Source organism: Hemiscyllium ocellatum, chromosome 14, assembly GCF_020745735.1.
Source record: "Hemiscyllium ocellatum isolate sHemOce1 chromosome 14, sHemOce1.pat.X.cur, whole genome shotgun sequence".
Classification (NCBI taxonomy): domain Eukaryota; kingdom Metazoa; phylum Chordata; class Chondrichthyes; order Orectolobiformes; family Hemiscylliidae; genus Hemiscyllium; species Hemiscyllium ocellatum.
Genome location: NC_083414.1, coordinates 16,719,556 through 16,738,305, shown reverse-complemented (window position 1 = coordinate 16,738,305; position 18,750 = coordinate 16,719,556). Strand labels below are relative to the sequence as shown.

The 18,750-nt window shown below is 41.0% G+C and overlaps 1 protein-coding gene across 2 annotated transcripts in view; it reads right to left on the bottom strand.

Annotated features, from left to right (window-relative positions):
* LOC132822265 (sodium-coupled neutral amino acid transporter 3-like) overlaps positions 1-18,750 on the bottom strand; it is a 135,328-nt gene that overhangs the window by 6,667 nt on the left and 109,911 nt on the right. For both annotated transcript variants that reach the window (XM_060835411.1, XM_060835412.1), the window contains exon 15: positions 3,642-3,745. In XM_060835411.1, coding sequence (XP_060691394.1) covers positions 3,642-3,745 — 104 coding nt within the window. The remainder of the gene's footprint in view (positions 1-3,641; positions 3,746-18,750) is intronic.

Sequence of the window (18,750 nt, the reverse complement as noted above, 5' to 3'; positions counted from 1 at the left end):
TTCCTCACCTTTGGTACCCTCTAAGGCGCTTGACATTCAGTGGGCTCTGCACTGCATGTTGTGAACCCTCAACATCACTTCCTTGAAGGCCTACCACAGACCTGGCAATGGGATGGGGGTGGGGGGGAGGAGGGGTGAGGGGGGGAGCAGTGGGGTGGCGCAGACAAGGCCAGCATTTTTTGAACATCCTTAATTGCCATTTATCTGAGTGGGCTGCACCTTTTTTTCAGAGGGCAGGTAGGGTTCAACTACATTTGTGTGGGTGTAGAGTAACACATAGGCCACAGTAGATAATGATGAGAGATTTCTTTCTCTAAAGATGTGTTTTAACAACAGTCGAAAATATCACTATTACTAAGGCTAGCTTTCAATTCCAGATTATTAATTGAATTCAAATTCTATCAGATGATGTGTTGGGATTTGAACTGTAAGTCTGAACCTCTGCATTGTTTGTTCAGATACATTGCCGCTATGCCATGATATCCCTGGTACACTGTTTCCAATCCACTTCAGTTTGGTAGTGAGCTTTCCCATACTTGAGAAATTTTATTCCTGATCTGACCTAGTCCTTTTTCATAAGTACCCTGAAGCTACCTGAATTATGGTCACTTCACCAAAGACAAATCAGGTCAGGACTCATACATCTAATAATAGGGTCCTGGGGAGTGAGAGAGTTGATAACACATGGTGCTGGAAAAAGCACAGCAGGTCAGGCAGCATCCTAGGAGCAAGAGAGTTGATGCTTCAGGCAGGAGTAAAAAGTGAGGTCTGCAGATGCTGGAGATCAGAGCTGAAAATGTGTTGATGGTTAAAGCACAGCAGGTCAGGCAGCATCCAAGGAGCAGGAGAATCGACAGGCAGGACCATTCTTCAGGAGTGTTGCCAAACAAAGAGACTTTGGGGCACAGATTCATTGTTCCTTGAAAGTGGAATTGCAGGTAGACAGGATCATGAAGAAAGTGTTTGATTCACTTGCCTTTATTGGTCAGTGCATTGAGTATAGAGTTGGGAGGTCATGTTGTGGCTGTACAGGACATTAGTTTGGTCACTTTCTGAATACTGTTTTGAATTCTGATCTCCCTGCTTTAGGAAAGATGATATTGACTTTGAAAGGGTTCAGAAAAGATTTACAAGGCGGGGTTGGAGGTTTTGACCAATAGGGAGACCCTGGGCCTATTTTCCCTGGAGCATCGGAGGTTGAGGTTTATAAATCTTATAGAGGTTTATAAAATCATGAGGGGCATGGATAGGGTGAATAGCTATGGTCTTTTTCCCAGAGTAGGGGAGTCCCAGGGTATGTGAATAAGGTGAGAGGAAAAGATTTAAAAGGGACCTAAGGGGCAACTTTTTCATGCAGTGAGTGGTGTGTGCATGGAATAAGCTGGTCCAGTTACAACATTCTAAAGGCATCTAGATGGGAATATGAATAGGAAGGGTTTAGAGGGATATGAGCCAAATGGTACTAGATTACTTTAGGATATCCGGTTAGCCCAGGGAGTTGGACCGAAGGGTCTGTTTATGTGCTGTACAACTCTATGACACTACAACTAAGTGCTTTCCAACTGATACTTCTACCTCCTGACCAGCTTCATTCTCCCAAACTAAGGTCAAAAGTGTCCTTTTCCTGTGATCTTGTTATTATATACTGGCTAAAAAAGATTCTCCTGAATTCTATTTTAATAATTCTCGTCTTCACCCTCTCCTATGCGGTCTAATTGTAAAGTATTTTCACTCACTGCTGAAAAAAAGAGGAACAAACATCACATAATTAAAAAAAAACCCTTTAAAACAGCAAAACAAATATGAACAGAATGATGCAATAAACTCATTATCAGGACGTCCTTAGTAACCAAAACCCATCTACATCTGCCACGCAACTATCTATTTGTGTCAGTCCGGACAAGTCGTATTGTTCAAATGTACATTTTAAAACTTAGGTTTCCAATAACAACACTTTCCAGGCCAGTACAATCTGTGCTTACATTTCCCTTCCCCAGTCCTATCCAGTGAGATGGGAGGACAGCTGAACCAAAAAGGTTTGCTCTGTGTTTGACAGCATGTACCTGTGTTGGATTTACCTCGTTGCTCCAACAAACACAGAATCCCTAGTGTGGAAGCAGGCTATTCAGCCCATCAAGTCCATACCAACCCTCTGAAGAGGATCCCATCTGGAACCACTTCATCCTTATAATCCTGTATTTCCCATGGTTAATCCACCCAGCCAGCACATCCTGGGCAATCCACTTTGCCTGCGCATACCTGGAATTTGGGGGGAAACTGAAGCACCCAAAGGAAACTCACTCGACACAGGGAGAATGTCCAATTCCACACAGGCCATTACCCAAGGTGGAATTGAACCTGGGTTCCTGGTGCTGTGAGGCAACAATGCTAATCACTGAGTCACCATGATGCTCATGCTCAATTCAGTTCATATCGTCTTCTGCCCTTTGCCTTCAACAGTGTTAACAAACCAACAAACATTGACTGTGCCTCAGGAGTGGCATCTGACAATCGCCCAGCCATTCTGTCATTGCATCCTGACAAGTCTTCCCTAAAACTGCTGCTGACCAAAATCCAAACATGTTGCCCTTATACTGTTCCTATCTTGCCTGTTTGAATTCTGAGATTCACGTAGTCTGCTGTAAATTCACACTGCTTAAAAAGCACGATGATATCTGTGATCACACTGTTCAGGAGCTGCAAAATGGGCAAATGTTACACACAAAAATAGGTCTTTAGTAAAATGGCCCAAGGATGGGATGGAGCTAGGGAAGCAAATAGGTGGGCCAGAGAATATATTTTAGGTGCCCTTTAAGTCTGTGCCTGGCTCCTGTAGATAGCGCCCTTTTCACCATCTCACTGAGTGTCTTTTCTTTTCCTGGATAGAAGGTGAAGTCTGGTATTGAGTGCCATTTTGTATGCCTCATGCCAAGTGGGGTCGATTAAAGAATATACAGGGCATATTTGCCCCCTTAACAATAGCTCCCCCTGCTGTTAAGGGTGCAGTGGCTATTCATGTGTATCCTCAGCAGTATCCTTGTGTCTGCTGCCTCTTCAACCTTCATTGTCAATAAGCCTCAATGCAGGACAACGGATAATGGTTATAACAACAGGTTGCGGTCCTGCCTGAATTGACCAATGAAGGTGAAAACACTGGAGAAACATTCAGCACTAATAGCACAGAATTAACTGTGTCAGACATGTCAATAAGGTAGTTGAAAACAAAACTCCAGAAGATCAATTGAACATAAATCAATAGTCAGTGTTGTTTAACGAGCTAATGCAGTAAAACCGATTATTCCATACAGAACAGCTTTTGTGCCTTTGGGCTTTGTGGCACAGTGGGTAGTGCCCTTGTCTTTTAGCCAGAAGATTGGGTTTGAGGCCTTCATGACCAAGAAGGGTGCATTCGTAACGCGGCCAAACATTTTGACCATCAAATCCTTCCAGAACACGCCAATAGCCAGCAGTAAGAATGGGAAAGATTTCTGGTCAACCATGGGTCAGAAAAGTCATCAGAGCCTCACTCATCACTACACAATGCTCCAGTCCAAGGCGTGACTGTTGCCAAAGCAACTTGGACTGCCTCAGTCTACTGTGACACGCCACCTCAGTTTGGGATTTGCTTTCTGTTGACATACCAGGATTTTTGGAAGTGACCTCATTGGCTCTTCTTCTTTTGGCATTATCCGTATGTAGAAGACAGCCGGGAAGATGAAAATTAAACATGGGGCAGAGGTCGCACCTGAAGAAACAGAAGAGAAACCAATGGTCATTAACGTCAGACTGACCTTATATGCACATTATATACATTATACTCTTACTCTGCCAGTAATTCTTCATCAAAGACATAAATATTTTCTTCACCTTTTTTTTCACACATTCATAAAAAGTATGAATTCTAGGAAACGGGATTGTGGCCATTTCCTGCCCCTTTGTGCCCACACTGAGTACTCTCCAGTTCAGATGTATCATCACTTTACGACTAACTCAATCTATCCCCCCCTTCTCTTAAACAAAACATCTCCACCCAAAACCTTTCTCAGCAGGAGTGGAACTGAGCAGCGGTACCACTGAACACAGCCTTGATCTTGCTTAATATTCACACAAAACTTGGCTCACCAGCTAGCAGTCAGAGAAATAAACCTGGCTAATTTCTCCCATCTGGTGACTAATTGTTACATCCTTAGCCAAAAGGAGCATAAAGCACAAATCCGGGACCAACTGGCTCTGAATTTTTCCATGTGATACTGGGGGCTCACCTGCTCATATCTTTGGTTGGCTTGTTTAAACATGGATCACTAGGCCTCTTACCACACAGCTAATGAATATCAGGGACCTAGAATCCTGCTTCTGTAACTTACTGATGTCCCAATGCAGTCTGACAGCAGTCTATCCGTTGCTGAATAGTGGCAAATTACATCATACAATTGACTGAAGATTAAATTATTCCATATCCTACAGATATCACTAGCCTCACAGAAATGAGATTTGCAATGCTGCTCACTTTATAACACTTTATTGAGATGCAAGCAGATTTTTTTTTATCTTTCTTCTCCTTACCCCAAAACCCTCATCCCAACTATTTATAATCATTCATTTTGGAACCCTGGGTTTCACGTAAGGTTTGGAAAAAAATCTTTCAATCCCATAGGATTTGCAACATTTTCTAATGGAAAAAAATGAATTTTTTTCTCTCAGTTATTATTTAGAAAGTACTTTTTCTCTCCATTATTATGTTAGAGGTATTTTTCAATCCTTGACTTATAGTTTGTCAATTATAGTTGCTATCTGGTGTAGAAATGCCAGAAAGGTTTACCCAATGTCTCCAATAGTACGTCCCCTCCACAAAGATGGTATTGTAGCTGTCCCAATTTTGAAGTGTGAAGAAAATGCCTCAGTTTTTGAGGTGCCCCTTCTAACTTTTATGAGAATCAACATCCTGCAGTTCCTTTAGTACCTGGGGGACCTGTAATGGTCCTCCAACTTCCAGAACTCACCTCTATCCCTAATTGCATATGAAGGCATCCTCTGTCCATTAACCACCCTTTCAATATAAATTAGAACATGTAAGCCATATTCATATCTTGGCTGGTCAGGACCAAAGATAATCCTGATGTTGGATCTCAATCTCCCAACAACTGCCATGTCTTAACATTCCCACTCACTGTGGTGTGGAGGTGCTGATGTTGGACTGGAGTGGACAAAGTCAAAAATCATGACACTGGGTTATAGTCCAACAGGTTTATTTGAAACCACAAGCTTTCAGAGCCTCTGCTCCTTCCTCAGGAGCTAGTGAGAGACAGTACTTCGGGCACCGAATTTATTAGTAAAAGATCAAAGGGTCATAAAACTCATGCGAATGTATTGAGCAAACTTAGATGGCTTTTAAGTCTTTAATTAGTTAGAATGAAGGCGCAGGTTTTGATTAATTAATATGTAAATCCCTGAATTTCTTTCAAGTCACTGACCTTTTGATCTTTTACTTATAAACTCTGTGCCCATGTATTCCTCACACTAGCTGTGAGGAAGGAGCGGGGGCTCTGAAAGCTTGCGGTTTCAGATATGCCTATTGGACTATAACCCAGTGTCATGTGAGTTTTGACTTTGCCTTCCCTCTCACTGTATTTCTGCTCAGAAGCAGGAACAGCCCAGTTATTTCCTACCTCCTGACATCTATGATAGGTTCTTGTAGTTGTTATAAAAGTAGGACTGCTGGGCCAGCAAGGATTCTGGCATGCACAGAAAGGAATCAACATAAGTAAAAATGTCCAAATCCAAGCTAGGTAGTTTCCATTAGCACAGTGCTGTGTGTAAACTTTTCCATTGTTGGGACACCACCTATTCTCTCAAGTGCCGCAAACTGCCAATATAGATTGACAGGAGTCACGCTTAGGATACTTCAGTAAATGCAGTGATAAATTTATTACTCATTTCTCTTTCTTCCATACACAACATTTGCTCACTAAGATTGCAAATCTGTGGCAGTTAGGTCAAATTTGCATTTCTGACTCAGGCTGCAAGTTTTAGTCAGAAGGCCAGGTGTTTCTAACATGATTTGATCAATTTTATGGTTAATTTGAGTCTTTTTTAATGTTACATTTATATTTATTTTCTAGCACAAAATACAGATCTAAGTGAAACATGAAAATGATGACTGAAAATAGCATGAAGAAATTATTCCACAAATTTCTTAGTTCGCTTTGTAGTACTGGCAGGAACATAATTAGTAATCTTGTACAAGATTGAGTTTTAATTTGAGGTTTGCCTGCAGAACACTGAACAGCCATCTGTGTTGCCTCATTCCTCTATATTTGCATACTTACTAATAATGGCTATCAAGGATTATTACCAATCATCATTTCTTTGCTTTGCTGAGATGTGACATCTTACTGGTCACACCGAGACGTTTTCTGAGGTTTGCTTTTCAGAGACAACATCTTTGAGAACTATAATAGGAGAAACATCCACTTGATGCAAGAGTTTAACTATGAAGAAAGATAGATTTTGGACTTTGCGCACAGCTAACCTCTATTGACACAAATGACCACAAAAAGCAAGACATAAAAGAGTTGTAACTTCTTAACGCATTATTAGACTGAACTGCTTCAAAAGGAACTGGAATGGTTGAGAGTCGATTAACAGGACAGAACATATGATGAAAAAATATAACTCCGTAATATTAAGCTTGAAAGTAGAACTGGCAATGTTAAATGTGAAAGATTATAGCTAGATTCATAATTAACTTTGTTGCTTTGTGACCTGTGTGGAAACTGATTTTTTCTGATAGAATTCCATTTTGGATAAGAAATAGGTTTTACTGAAGCACTCTCAATTTTAATTGCCAATATCCCAAAGCTGCCTGAATTGTTGCCAAACTGCAGAAATCACTCAGAGGTGAACTGAGGATGGATGCTAGAGTCACATGTCTTCTCTCTCTCACATCTTACAAGAACAGCCGCCACCTCGCCTCCCCCCAGAAAAAAAAGACACAAATGCTTCATATGTTAGTGCATGTGTTCAAGGCAATAAGTACAAAATCTCATACAAACAAGGTGACACTAAAATATACATCAACAGGTAATCACGAGATCGAGTCACAGAGTCATACAACACAGAAACAGAACAACTTGTTTACGCTGACCACTTGTCCCAATCTGACCTAGACCCATTTGCTTGCATTTTGTTTAAACCAATAAAGCCACAATGCAACATTACATAATAGATAACAATTAATCATCAAATTATAGAATCATACAGTATAGAAGAGGCCCTTTGGCTCATCGGGTCCATACTGCCAAAACTACGCTCAATCTACACTGGTCGCACTTTCCAACACTTCATCCGCAGCCTTAAATGGTATGACATTTCAATTGCTCATCCACGTTCGTATTAAAGATTATGAGGTTACCCACCTCTAATACCCTCCCAGATAGTGCATTCCAGACACCCACCAGCTTCTAGATGAAAATGTTCGTCCTCAACTCCCCTCTAAACCTCCAACCTTTCATTTTCAAAGCCTCCCTTGTGATTGACTCCTCAACTCAGGGGAATAGTTGCTTTCTCTCCATTCTGCCCAGGATCCTCATTAAAACAACATCCAAATTATTAATATGATAATAGAATATTTTGAGGTTTGCTTAAAAATAACACATTTTACAAAGTTTTTTGTCTTCTGCTCATTAGAACCTTTGCATGCACGTTACCAATATTAAAGGGCATAACAATTTATACTGTATAAGCTCTGTCTTCTCATATGGTATAAAATGTTACACAAACAGAAATTGTTTTAAACGTTTTGCAGGACTGGCAGCATCTGGAGATAAATCAGAGTTAATGTTTCGGGTCCAGTAACTCTTTCTCAGAATTCAGTGTAAAATGCTATTCCTCTTTATATCGCTATTCTTGTAAATGTATGCTTACTGCAAGATTAAGAGCTTTGACAGAATGTATTTTTTTTCCAGTAATATCTATTGAAATATTGTCACAGAAAATTACTCATTCGCAAACAAGACCATCACAACCATCTGATGAAGATGCAGCACTCCTAAAAGCTAGTGCTTCCAAATAAACCTCCTGGACTACAACCTGATGTTGTGTGATTTTTAACTTTGTACACCCCAGTCCAACACCAGCACGTCCAAATCATCCATCACCACAGAAGACAATTTTGCACAGATACCATCAATTATCATACAACACCATACGTTGCTACACAGTACATACAAGTCAAAATCACGTAAGTTAAAATAACCTACAGATTGGACTACACCTAACAACTTAAATACAAACCAAGGCAACAAAAATACATAGAACCATCAACAAGCACTTATTACACAATGCAGATGAAAAAAGATAGGCTGCCAGTATTGATCTTGCGAAATGAACGTCATATTTAACACAGCACCTCGTATGGTTCCTATTTGAGAAGAACAAGCACAACAATGTAACACTTAGCCGTATCAAAACTAACTATAACAGATATAAAAATATGATGCTGGCTCATATTTCTTGAAACTTTCCCTTTATAAATTCTGAAGTTCAAATACTACTGTTAATATAAATTTCAACAATAAGATACTTTTCAGGATTGGAAGCAAGCACTTGATGATGAGTTCCTTTCCTCTGAACTTATCTAGTGGTTCACTGGAAAAATCATCCGTAAATTACAGATTGTTTCAAAATTCTCTTAATTTAGTGCTTGAATGATTGATTTAGAATACTGTCTGATGCAGCTAACATAGTATAAAATCAGGTACTTCAAGAAGGTTTGCTTTTCATAAGTTGATCCCTATTCCTTAAACTAAGGAGGGGGGAAACTTGCTTTAACATAAGTCCAGAATCTCCAAAGTCTGCTTATTTCTTTAATTGGCATTCTGCAGGTTGAGTAAGGACATCTATGAGGAAATTTCCAGTAGTGTGTCTTTTCAAAAACAAACTAACTTCAACACTTGAAAGTATCTTGTTTTTACAGTTTGTAACAAAGGCTATATTTTCTTGTTGATGTTGCTCTGCCTATTTCACAAAGACCTCTATGGCTAGCTCGAGTTATCTTATCCGAACCAGGTCACTGCACTTCGTTAAAGCGAAAACACGGTTGGCAAACAAGGGAAAGGGAGAGTAAGGGTCACGTTTCTTTCCTTGGTTCACGTGACTGGGAGATAAAGCCGCATCTCCTTTTCAAATTTGCATATTATAATTCAAAGCCACATCGAAAAGTGGAAGATGGGAGGGGTTTATCCACTTTGATTTTGGGAAATTGTGGGAATTAATGATTTTCTGTTGAATTCATTCTCCTGAGAAAAGTTTGATTTGCTCTCTCTCAAACTCCTCCGCAATATTATAATTCAATAATTAGAAAGCATCTGTAGGTCACACTGGATGGTGGGAATATGAGATAATTGAGATGGCAGAGATACTAACAATTAATTGTAACACAAAGAGCTCTTTGTGATGTTCCAATGAAACAGGGAGTTCATTTTGATCCACTAGGTTTGTTTCTTTTATTTGGGAATGAATAAATGAACACAAGTCCTCATTCACTGCGCTCTCTGTACAAAGAAGCCATATTCTACCTTTCTCACAATGTGCAGTCTGATGACAAAGGAAAGTACTTCCATTCATATCACACTTTTCACAATAAGAAAACATTCAAATTTACTGACAGAAAACAAAGTATTGTTTTGAAATGTTGGAGCAGCTTTGGACTTTGTTTTCCAACTCTTCCCAAATTTTTTGCATTGACATCAATGCTAGATGTAAAGTGAACTGTTTCAATTTACCATGACTAGTTTTACACTTCACTCACATTGTCACTGTCATGATATCAAAAGTGATGCAATGAAGTCACATACAGTACAATTCTATCAGCAGCACTGAAAGAAAACACCAAATCACAAGCTTTTGGCATTGATTATAGAGTCATAGAGGTTTACATCAAGACTAAAGGCCCTTCAACCAGCATTGCATATGCTGCTCAGTTTCACAATTTAATCTAGTCCAATTTGTCTGTATTTGGTCCATATGCCTCCATTCCTATCCTATCTCTGTACCTGTCTAAATGTTTCTTAAATGATGAAATTGTAATTGCTTCCACTACTCCCTCTGGCAGTTTGTTCCAGGCACACACCACCCTCTGTGCAATAAAAAAATGCCTCTCTGTGCATTTTTTTTTGCCCCTCTCCCCTCTCACTTAAACATATGCCCTCCCTTACCATGGCAAAAAGTTGTCACTTATCTACCATATCTATGCTTCTCATGATCTCATAGATGGGCGGCACGGTGGCACAGTGGTTAGCACTGCTGCCTCACAGCGCCTGAGACCTGGGTTCAATTCCCGACTCAGGCGACAGACTGTGTGGAGTTTGCATGTTCTCCCCGTGTCTGCGTGGGTTTCCTCCGGGTGCTCCGGTTTCCTCCCACAGTCCAAAGATGTGCGGGTCAGGTGAATTGGCCATGCTAAATTGCCCGTAGTGTTAGGTAAGGGGTAAATGTAGGGGTATGGGTGGGTTGCGGGTCGGTGTGGACTTGTTGGGCCGAAGGGCCTGTTTCCACACTGTAAGTCTAATCTAATCTATAAGGTCTCCTACGGTCCAGGGAAGAAACTCCCAGCCTATTCTTATAGCCCGAACCTTCCAATCTAGGTAGCATTCTAGTAAATTGTTTCAGATTGAGGCCTGGCCTTCAGAAATACTCCCTGCTCTTGTTCAAATTATGGCACAAGTTTTTATTATTGTCAAGTGGGCAGATGTGGCCTTGATTTAATGACTCATTTGACAGACTGCACCTTTGACACTGCAGCATTCCCTTGTTTCTGCACTAATATGCTAGTTTCCATTGTGCACTAAGTATTTGGAGTGGGGTTTGAAATTACAAACTACTGATTCAGAATGGAGGGTGCTTCATCACTGAATCATACTGACACTGTGCAATTTATACACATCAGGTCCCGATTAACATGAAAGTGAAATGGACAGAGACAATTTTCTCAAAGAAATCTGACTCTTCTTTGCTGCCCCGATGTATTAGGTTCTGATTGCAATTATATTTTACAATGAATCTACAACACTTTGTTATGTTACACTATAGCTCTGTAAGAGTGTTTGATTTTGAACGGTTGTTCTGAATTTCTGTAAGATAAGAGGTGATAAATATAAGAAAATTCCAGTAATCTAGAGATGTCAAGTTTTGATTTAGAGGGACTGAACAATTAAACTACAACCCACATTTGTTGAGTGCAACTAACATAGTAAGACACGCTTAGATGCTTCATAAGATTGTTCAGCCTGTCTGTGTTAACTCCAGTCTGTGTTTCCAAGTTTTGGGCCTAGACTTCCATTAGGTTAGTCCATGCTCATGGTCAAGTACAGTAGTATTTTCTGCAGGATGCTGACTAGGGAACTCTCCTCCCCACCTTAGCCCTTGCCAACAGGTTTGCTGGAAGGAGTTACAGGCTGACAATCAACATGTTTGGCTGGATTACAAGTGCACCCTCTGTGGTCATCATGTTCTGCACTAGAATTTGAACCTGGGATGCCTAGCCCTGCACTCCAAGACCTCCTTCATAAGGACATTGTGAAATAAAATGTGATACTGAGACACACACGGAAACATTGGGTCAGATGACCAGAGGCTTAGTCACAGAAATGGGTTTTAAGAAGTGTCTTAATGGAAGAAAGCAAGGCAGGGAGGGAATGCCAGAGTTTTTAGGAATATAGGAAAATGAGTACGCCATTCAGCCCCTTGAGCCTGATCCACTATTCAACCAGATCATGGTTGATTGGTGGCTTAACCCCACTTTTGGGCTATATCCCTTAATGCCTTTGCTTAATAAAAATGATCTATCACAGATTTAAAACAACAACTGAGCCTGCATCCACTCCAATCGTAGAGGAGAGTTTCAAACACCTACCACCCTATATTTGTGGAAGTGCTTACTAACATCTCTTTTAAATGGTCTGGCCCTAATTCTCAGCCTGTGGCTCCAAGTTCTACAATCACCCAACTAGTGGAAATGTTTTATCTTTAACTACAAAACAGAAATTGCTGGAGTAAATCATCAGGTGTGAAGAGAAAGTAGAATTAATGTCCAAAGAACAGTTCTGATGAGAAATTACTGGACCCGAAACATTAACTCTGATTTCTCTGCACAGACACTGCCAGACTTGCCAAGTTTCTTCTTTAATTTCTTGTTTTGATTTCAATTCTCCAGCGTCCACAGTTCTTTGTTTTAACTTCAATTACCCTCTCTTTTCCTACTAATATCCTGAAGACTCAATCAGTTCACTCTTAACCTTCTAAATTCTCAAGAAAATAGGCCTCTTAAACTTATGTTGTACTCCTTCCAAGGCCAATATGTCCTCCCTCAGGTGGGCTGCCTTCTGTTCACAGTACTCCAAGTGGGGTCTAACCAGGGTTTTGTATAACGTTTACATCCTTGTACTCCAGTTCTCGAGATATAAAGGCTAGCATTCCATTAGCTTTGGGTCTTAACAGTTGTGGATGTGGTTGCAAATGATCATGAGGTGTTGTAGGAAGGGTCACAAGTCACCGGGGAAGTACACTGGAAATCAAACTTGCTCACAGATTTTAGAAGGTACATAAAATCCCAATTTCATGAACTTCTGATCAAGGTTGATCTAAATCTCAGATCAGGTTTCTATTCTAAACAAGAAGTATTTATTACAAGAGGCCTGGCCTTCAGGAATACTCCCTGCTCTTGTTCAAATTATGCCACAATTTTTTATTACTACCAAGTGGGCAGATGTGACCTTGATTTAATGACTCATTTGAGAGACTGCACCTTTGATACCGCAGCATTCCCTTGTTTCTGCACCGACGTATGCTGGTTTCCATTGTGCATTCAAGTATCTGGAGTTCTAAACAGTAACTACAGGTAAACCGTTCTAAACTGTTAGCATAGAACTCTACTAATTAAAATTCTAATCCCCTTATGAACTCACCACATGCACATAAAGACAGACAGGGAAAAAATACACATGGGAAATTGGAAAAGCAATTCAATCCTCTTTGCTCACAAGATTCATTGAGGTGGCACTTGCTGATCAAGTTTCTTCTCAGCTTCCTTGTCCAAAAGCTTCCACTGGTTTGTAAGAGGCTGCTTCACTTACAAAAGGTCTCTGACATTAATTGAAAGTCTCAGCTTACAACAACTGATGAATGAAAGATAAACTGGGTTTCTTCCGGTTTAAAGTAGAATTTGACTGCAGACAACAGAGAAACATTCCTGAGTTGATGGATATCTAATCACTTCTCTCTGTATCTTATTCCTAACTTCAAGAGACAAAAAAACTACAGATGCTGAAGTCCAAGGTAAACAAGCAGGAGGCTGGAAGAACACAGCAAGCCAGGCAACATCAGGAGGTGGAGAAACAAACATATGACTATGGCAGGCAAAAATCCTTTGTCATTGACAATTGCTCATGACTCCACAGACCAATCAACTTTGTTTTGTCAACCAAAGCTCCATATGTAAATAACACTTGTCTCCAGTTCGTCTGCAAACACTTCAATTATTGCAAGTTTAAGCAGGTATTTAAATAATGATTACCATGAATTTCAGGTTACTCATCTTTCAAACCATGCAGCAATCCGCGTTTTTCTAAATTTTTTTTTCTCATTTCAGTCCACAATTTTAAAAAGCACAAAAGTAAAAAGACACAGTCTTGAACAGCCTCTGACAGACGAAAATGGGTTAATGTTTCAGGTGTACCTCCGATCTAACGGCAGGTCCCAACCAAGAACTTTCAAGCATCCATTTCTTTCAAACTTAATCACTGCCAGCATTTCGTCTTTTATGTAAAAAATTTGGAATGTGCAGTGTCTGACAATTTAACTTTCCTTAATCTCCCCTCTGGGGTTTCTGTTTAACTCAAAAGCTGGTAACATGTTAGGCCTGTTAAATGAGTGATCAGAAAGACTGGCTGACAACACAGACTCTGTGAGAGCTGCACTATGAAAACAGTCAGGAAGGCCAAGAACACCCACCCAGGTGTGGACTGATGACTGTATTACTAACGAATGCTAATGAGCTCAACCAGACTCCATCGTCAAGCCTGGCACCATTCAGTCCACTGATGACACCTTCACAACTCAGTCGAACCAAAATATTACTTTATAGCAGCAGACCAAGTTGTGGAAAAGCTGAGGTAATGTCTTTGGAGGTTGGAAGGGGTGGGGAATCTGCATCTTATTTATGAAGAGCTTATGCTGATCAAGCTTTTCCAAAAATTCGCTGGAACAGAAGTTTTCCTTGACGTCATATTGCTTAGACAGTACAATACCCAACCTGATATTTCTCTCTCAATTTAGACAATCGGACGCTAATACAATCCAGATGGAGCTCCTGATTGATGTACCTTCTAGTGAATCACTTCCTAACTGTGTTACAAATGTGGAATTCATTAAGAGCAGAAGTGGTAATGAAAGGAATATATACAACATCATAAATACAGTACTATATAACTATGTAACACTGCTCACAATCAGTTAGGGGATAAGCTTAAAAACAGTAATGGAATTGTCAGCTAGGTGTGATGCTGAAAAAAAATGTGAACTCAGTGCAACTTCAACATGAGTGCATATTCTGAATTTTTTCATATATACATAAGACTGCATCGAGTCATAGAGGTTTACAGTGTGGAAACAGGCCCTTTGGCCCAACTTGGCCATGCTGTCCAGTTTGTACAATTAAACTAGCCCCATTTGCCTGATTTGATCCATATCCCTTCATACTTATTCCATCTATGTACCTGTCTAAATGTTTCTTAAATGTCAAATGTGTACCCACTTCCACCACTACCTCTGGCAGTCTGTTCCACCATCTTTGTGAAAAAGATGCCCCTCTGGACCCTTTTGTATCGTCCCCTTAAACCTATCCCCTCTAGTTTTAGATTTTCCCTACCATGGGGAAAAGCTGTTGGCTATCAACCTTAACTATGCCTCTCATAATTTTATAGGCCTCTATAAGGTCACCCCTCAGTCTCCTATGCTCCAGTCAATAAAATACCAGCCTATCCAACCGCTGACTTATCTAGGTGGCTTAGTGGTTAGCATTGCTGCCTCATAGCACCAGGGTCCCAGGTTCAATTTCAGCCTCACACAGTCCAAAGATGTTCAGGTCAGGTGATTTGGCCATGTTAAATTGCCCATAGTGTTAGGTGCATTAGTTAGGGGTAAATGGGTCTGGGTGGGTTATTCCTTGGAGGGTTGGTTGTGACTGGTTGGGCTAAAGGGCCTGTTTCCACACTGTAGGTAACCTAATCTCTCTATAACTTCAATTGAAGGAGAGTCCATTTAAAATAGAGATAAGGAAACATTTTTCTCTTGGTGGGTTGAGATTCCTTTCCTCAAGAAGCAGTGGGCGCAGAATCTTCAAAGTTTTGAAGGAGAGGGAGATAGGTTCTTGATTACCAAGGCAATAAAAACTATTGAGGACATGCAGGAATGTAGAGTTGAGGTTAAAATCGTGATCTACTCAATAGCAGAGCAGCTCAAATGGCTGAGTGGCCTACGCTTTTTCCTCACTTTCATGTTCATAAGTGGCCATATTCTCCAATTTTGGGGCCTGGTCACAGAATAATCAAATAGTCACCAAAGCAGGTCACTTGGCTCACAACATGTGCTGGTTCTTTTGACTAGCAATCCAGTTAGTCTCACTTCCCGTGAAAACAGAGGCACCTCTCTTCTGCCTATCATAACAGATAATGGTACAGAAAAGAGGAAGAGCGTTTTGCAGCTTAAGGATAGTTCTTCCTCTCATTAAATGGTGGTCTGCTTCATCAGGAGTTGGGAAATGGGATAGGCCCCAGGGGCTGTGACTTGCCACTCCATGGGGTCAGTGGCACTATTTTGGCCAAAGAGCACAGAAACTGGCAAAGAATGAACCCATTGCACTGCTGACACTTTCCTAATGACATTCAATCACTTCATATTTGTCCTGAGGAAGGTGACAAGGGGTGGTCTCATTTCCACTAGGATGGTAGTTACTTGGGTAACAATGTGTATCCATGTGAGGAGGGAGAACTCGCAGGATAGAGATACCACCCTAATAATGCGGGCCCCTTCAATGAGAGGACAGGTTAATCTGCATTGGAACTTCATGTTGCCTGTTTCAAAAATGTAGCTGAAAATGTGTTGCTGGAAAAGCGCAGCAGGTCAGGCAGCATCCAAGGAACAGGGGAATCGACATTTCGGGCATGAGCCCTTCTTCAGGAATTGAAGAATGCCCGAAACGTCGACTCTCCTGCTCCTTGGATGCTGCCTGACCTGCTGAGCTTTTCCAGCAACACATTTTCAGCTCTGATCTCCAGCATCTGCAGTCCTCACTTTCTCCTATTTCAACAATGTATCCAAACTGTCCTCCTCATGGTTCCCAATAACTCCATCTGCAAATTCTGAAATTGTGCCCTCTACAATCTAAGTCGCTAAGTCGATCAGACAAAGCCAATGGTCCTATTACTGATCCCAACTATCCTCACTGACTACCCTCCTGATAAATGACTAACTCCAGCCTCTGAGCAAACTTGGAGCAGCTGTGGATGGGAATATAGCAACAGACCAAGTCAAAACATTTCGGAATCCCTGGTCTGAACATTGATGGCTCACTCTACTTAATCTAACCTGAAAAATTCTGAAAAGCATGCTTGATTCGTTGGGTACAGGACAGGGCTAAATGGTGACTTGAACTTGGTTGAAACAGCTCAAAAGATTCACCAAAGTGTACACCATATCAGACTGAATATCGCAGCCCAGTTGGAAAGACTTGTACAGACTGATCTGAATCCCAAACTTCCATCAGCCCAGTTGGCAGAGAATCACGACCATGTATAACAGGAGGTTGAATAATCAGGGCTCCTCTGTATATCACTTACCTTTTAGCCAAAGTCTCTTTTTTTAAATCAATAATAGGGTTTGGGTTAGGGTCTGGATCTAAGGGAAATGGTTAATGTCTTAAATAGAAGTTGTTCCTGGCTTGCAGTTAAAACATAGGGAAACTGGGGCCAAGGCGCATACACTAAATAAATATAACAAGTCATATTGCAACAGTACGTAAACTGATCTTCAGAGAGATTGCTGCCCCCAAGGCTCTGGCCTCAGATAGGTTCAATCTGCTTGCCCTAATAATAAACATGCTGACACTTGGATCACTCACAGCCTGTGAATTCAATCGTGTGTTACCCTGGTCAAGGTCATACAACACATGAGCAGAGGCTCATAGAATATCAGGGATGGTGAACGTGTTTGGAAAAGTGCAGTTTTACTCTGATAGTACAAAGAACAAATACAGCACAGGAACAGGTCCTTCGGCCCTCCAAGCTTGTGACAACATATTTTACTGTGTACTGAGTCCCACCATTGACCCACTTAGAGTCAAGGAGATATACAACATGGAAACAGACCTTTTGGTCCAACTCATCCATGCTGACCAGATATCTTAAGTGAATCCAATCCCATTTGCCAGCATTTGGCCAATATCCCTCCTAACCCTTCCTATTTATATACCCATCCAGATACCATTTCAATTTGTAATTGTACCAGCCTCCACCACTTCCTCTGGGAGCTCATTCCATATACATGCCACACTCTGTGTGAGAAAGTTACCCCTTAGGTCCCTTTTATATCTTTCCCTTCTCACCGTAAACCTATGCCCTCTAGTTTTGGATTCGCTCACCCTAGGAAAAATACCTTGACTATTTATCCTATCCACGCCTCTCATGATTCTATAAACCTCTATAAAGTCATCCCTCAGCCTCTGACCCTCCAGGGAAAATAGCCCCAGCCTATTCATCCTCTCCCTATAGCTCAAAGACTCCAGAAATCCTCAGCTGCTTCAGACCAAAATGTGAGGCTATGCCAAACATTGAAGTGTTTCCTTTTTGGATGTGAACTGAAATATATTCTCTAACGTGTGGTTTTAGAAGGTGGCTTGCAATCCAGTCATGACAAATATAGTTCTTCTGTAGGGAAGACCCAGGCCAATTTCAACAAGCATTGTTACAAAGAGATGCCATGTAATGAGCAAAAGTAAAATACTGCAGATGCTGGAAATCTGAAACAAAAACGGAGAATGTTTTTTTTTGATTAGATTAGATTACTTATAGTGTGGAAACAAGTCCACACCAACCCACCGAAGCGCAACCCACCCATACCTCTACATTTATCCCTTACCAAACACTACGGGCAATTTGGCATTGGCCAGTTCACCTGACCCGCACATCTTTGGACTGTGGGAGGAAACCCACGCAGACACGGGGAGAACGTGCAAACTCCACACAGTCAGTCGCCTGAGTCGGGAATTGAACCCGGGTCTCTGGCACTGTGAGGCAGCAGTGCTAACCACCGTGCCGCCTGTTGGAGAAACTCTGACAGTATTTGTGCAGAGAAACAAACAGAGTTGACATTTTGAATCTGGAATGACGTTTTCATAACTACACAATAAGGCAGTGGAGGGAAGACACAGCTCGTTGCAGTAATATAGAAGGAGGCTTGCAAGTTGTTGAAATGAATTTATGTAGTAGGTACAATTACAACTTTTAAATGACATTTGGATAAGTACATGAATAGGAAAGTTGCGGAGGGATATGGGCCAGGAGCAGGCAAGTGAGACTAGTTTGGTTTGTGATTATGTTCGGCATAGACTGGTTGGACTGAAGGGTCTGTTTCTGTACTGTATGGCTCTGCGACTCTATGTAAGGTTTTTGGTTATAGTGAAAGTCATGCATCATTTGT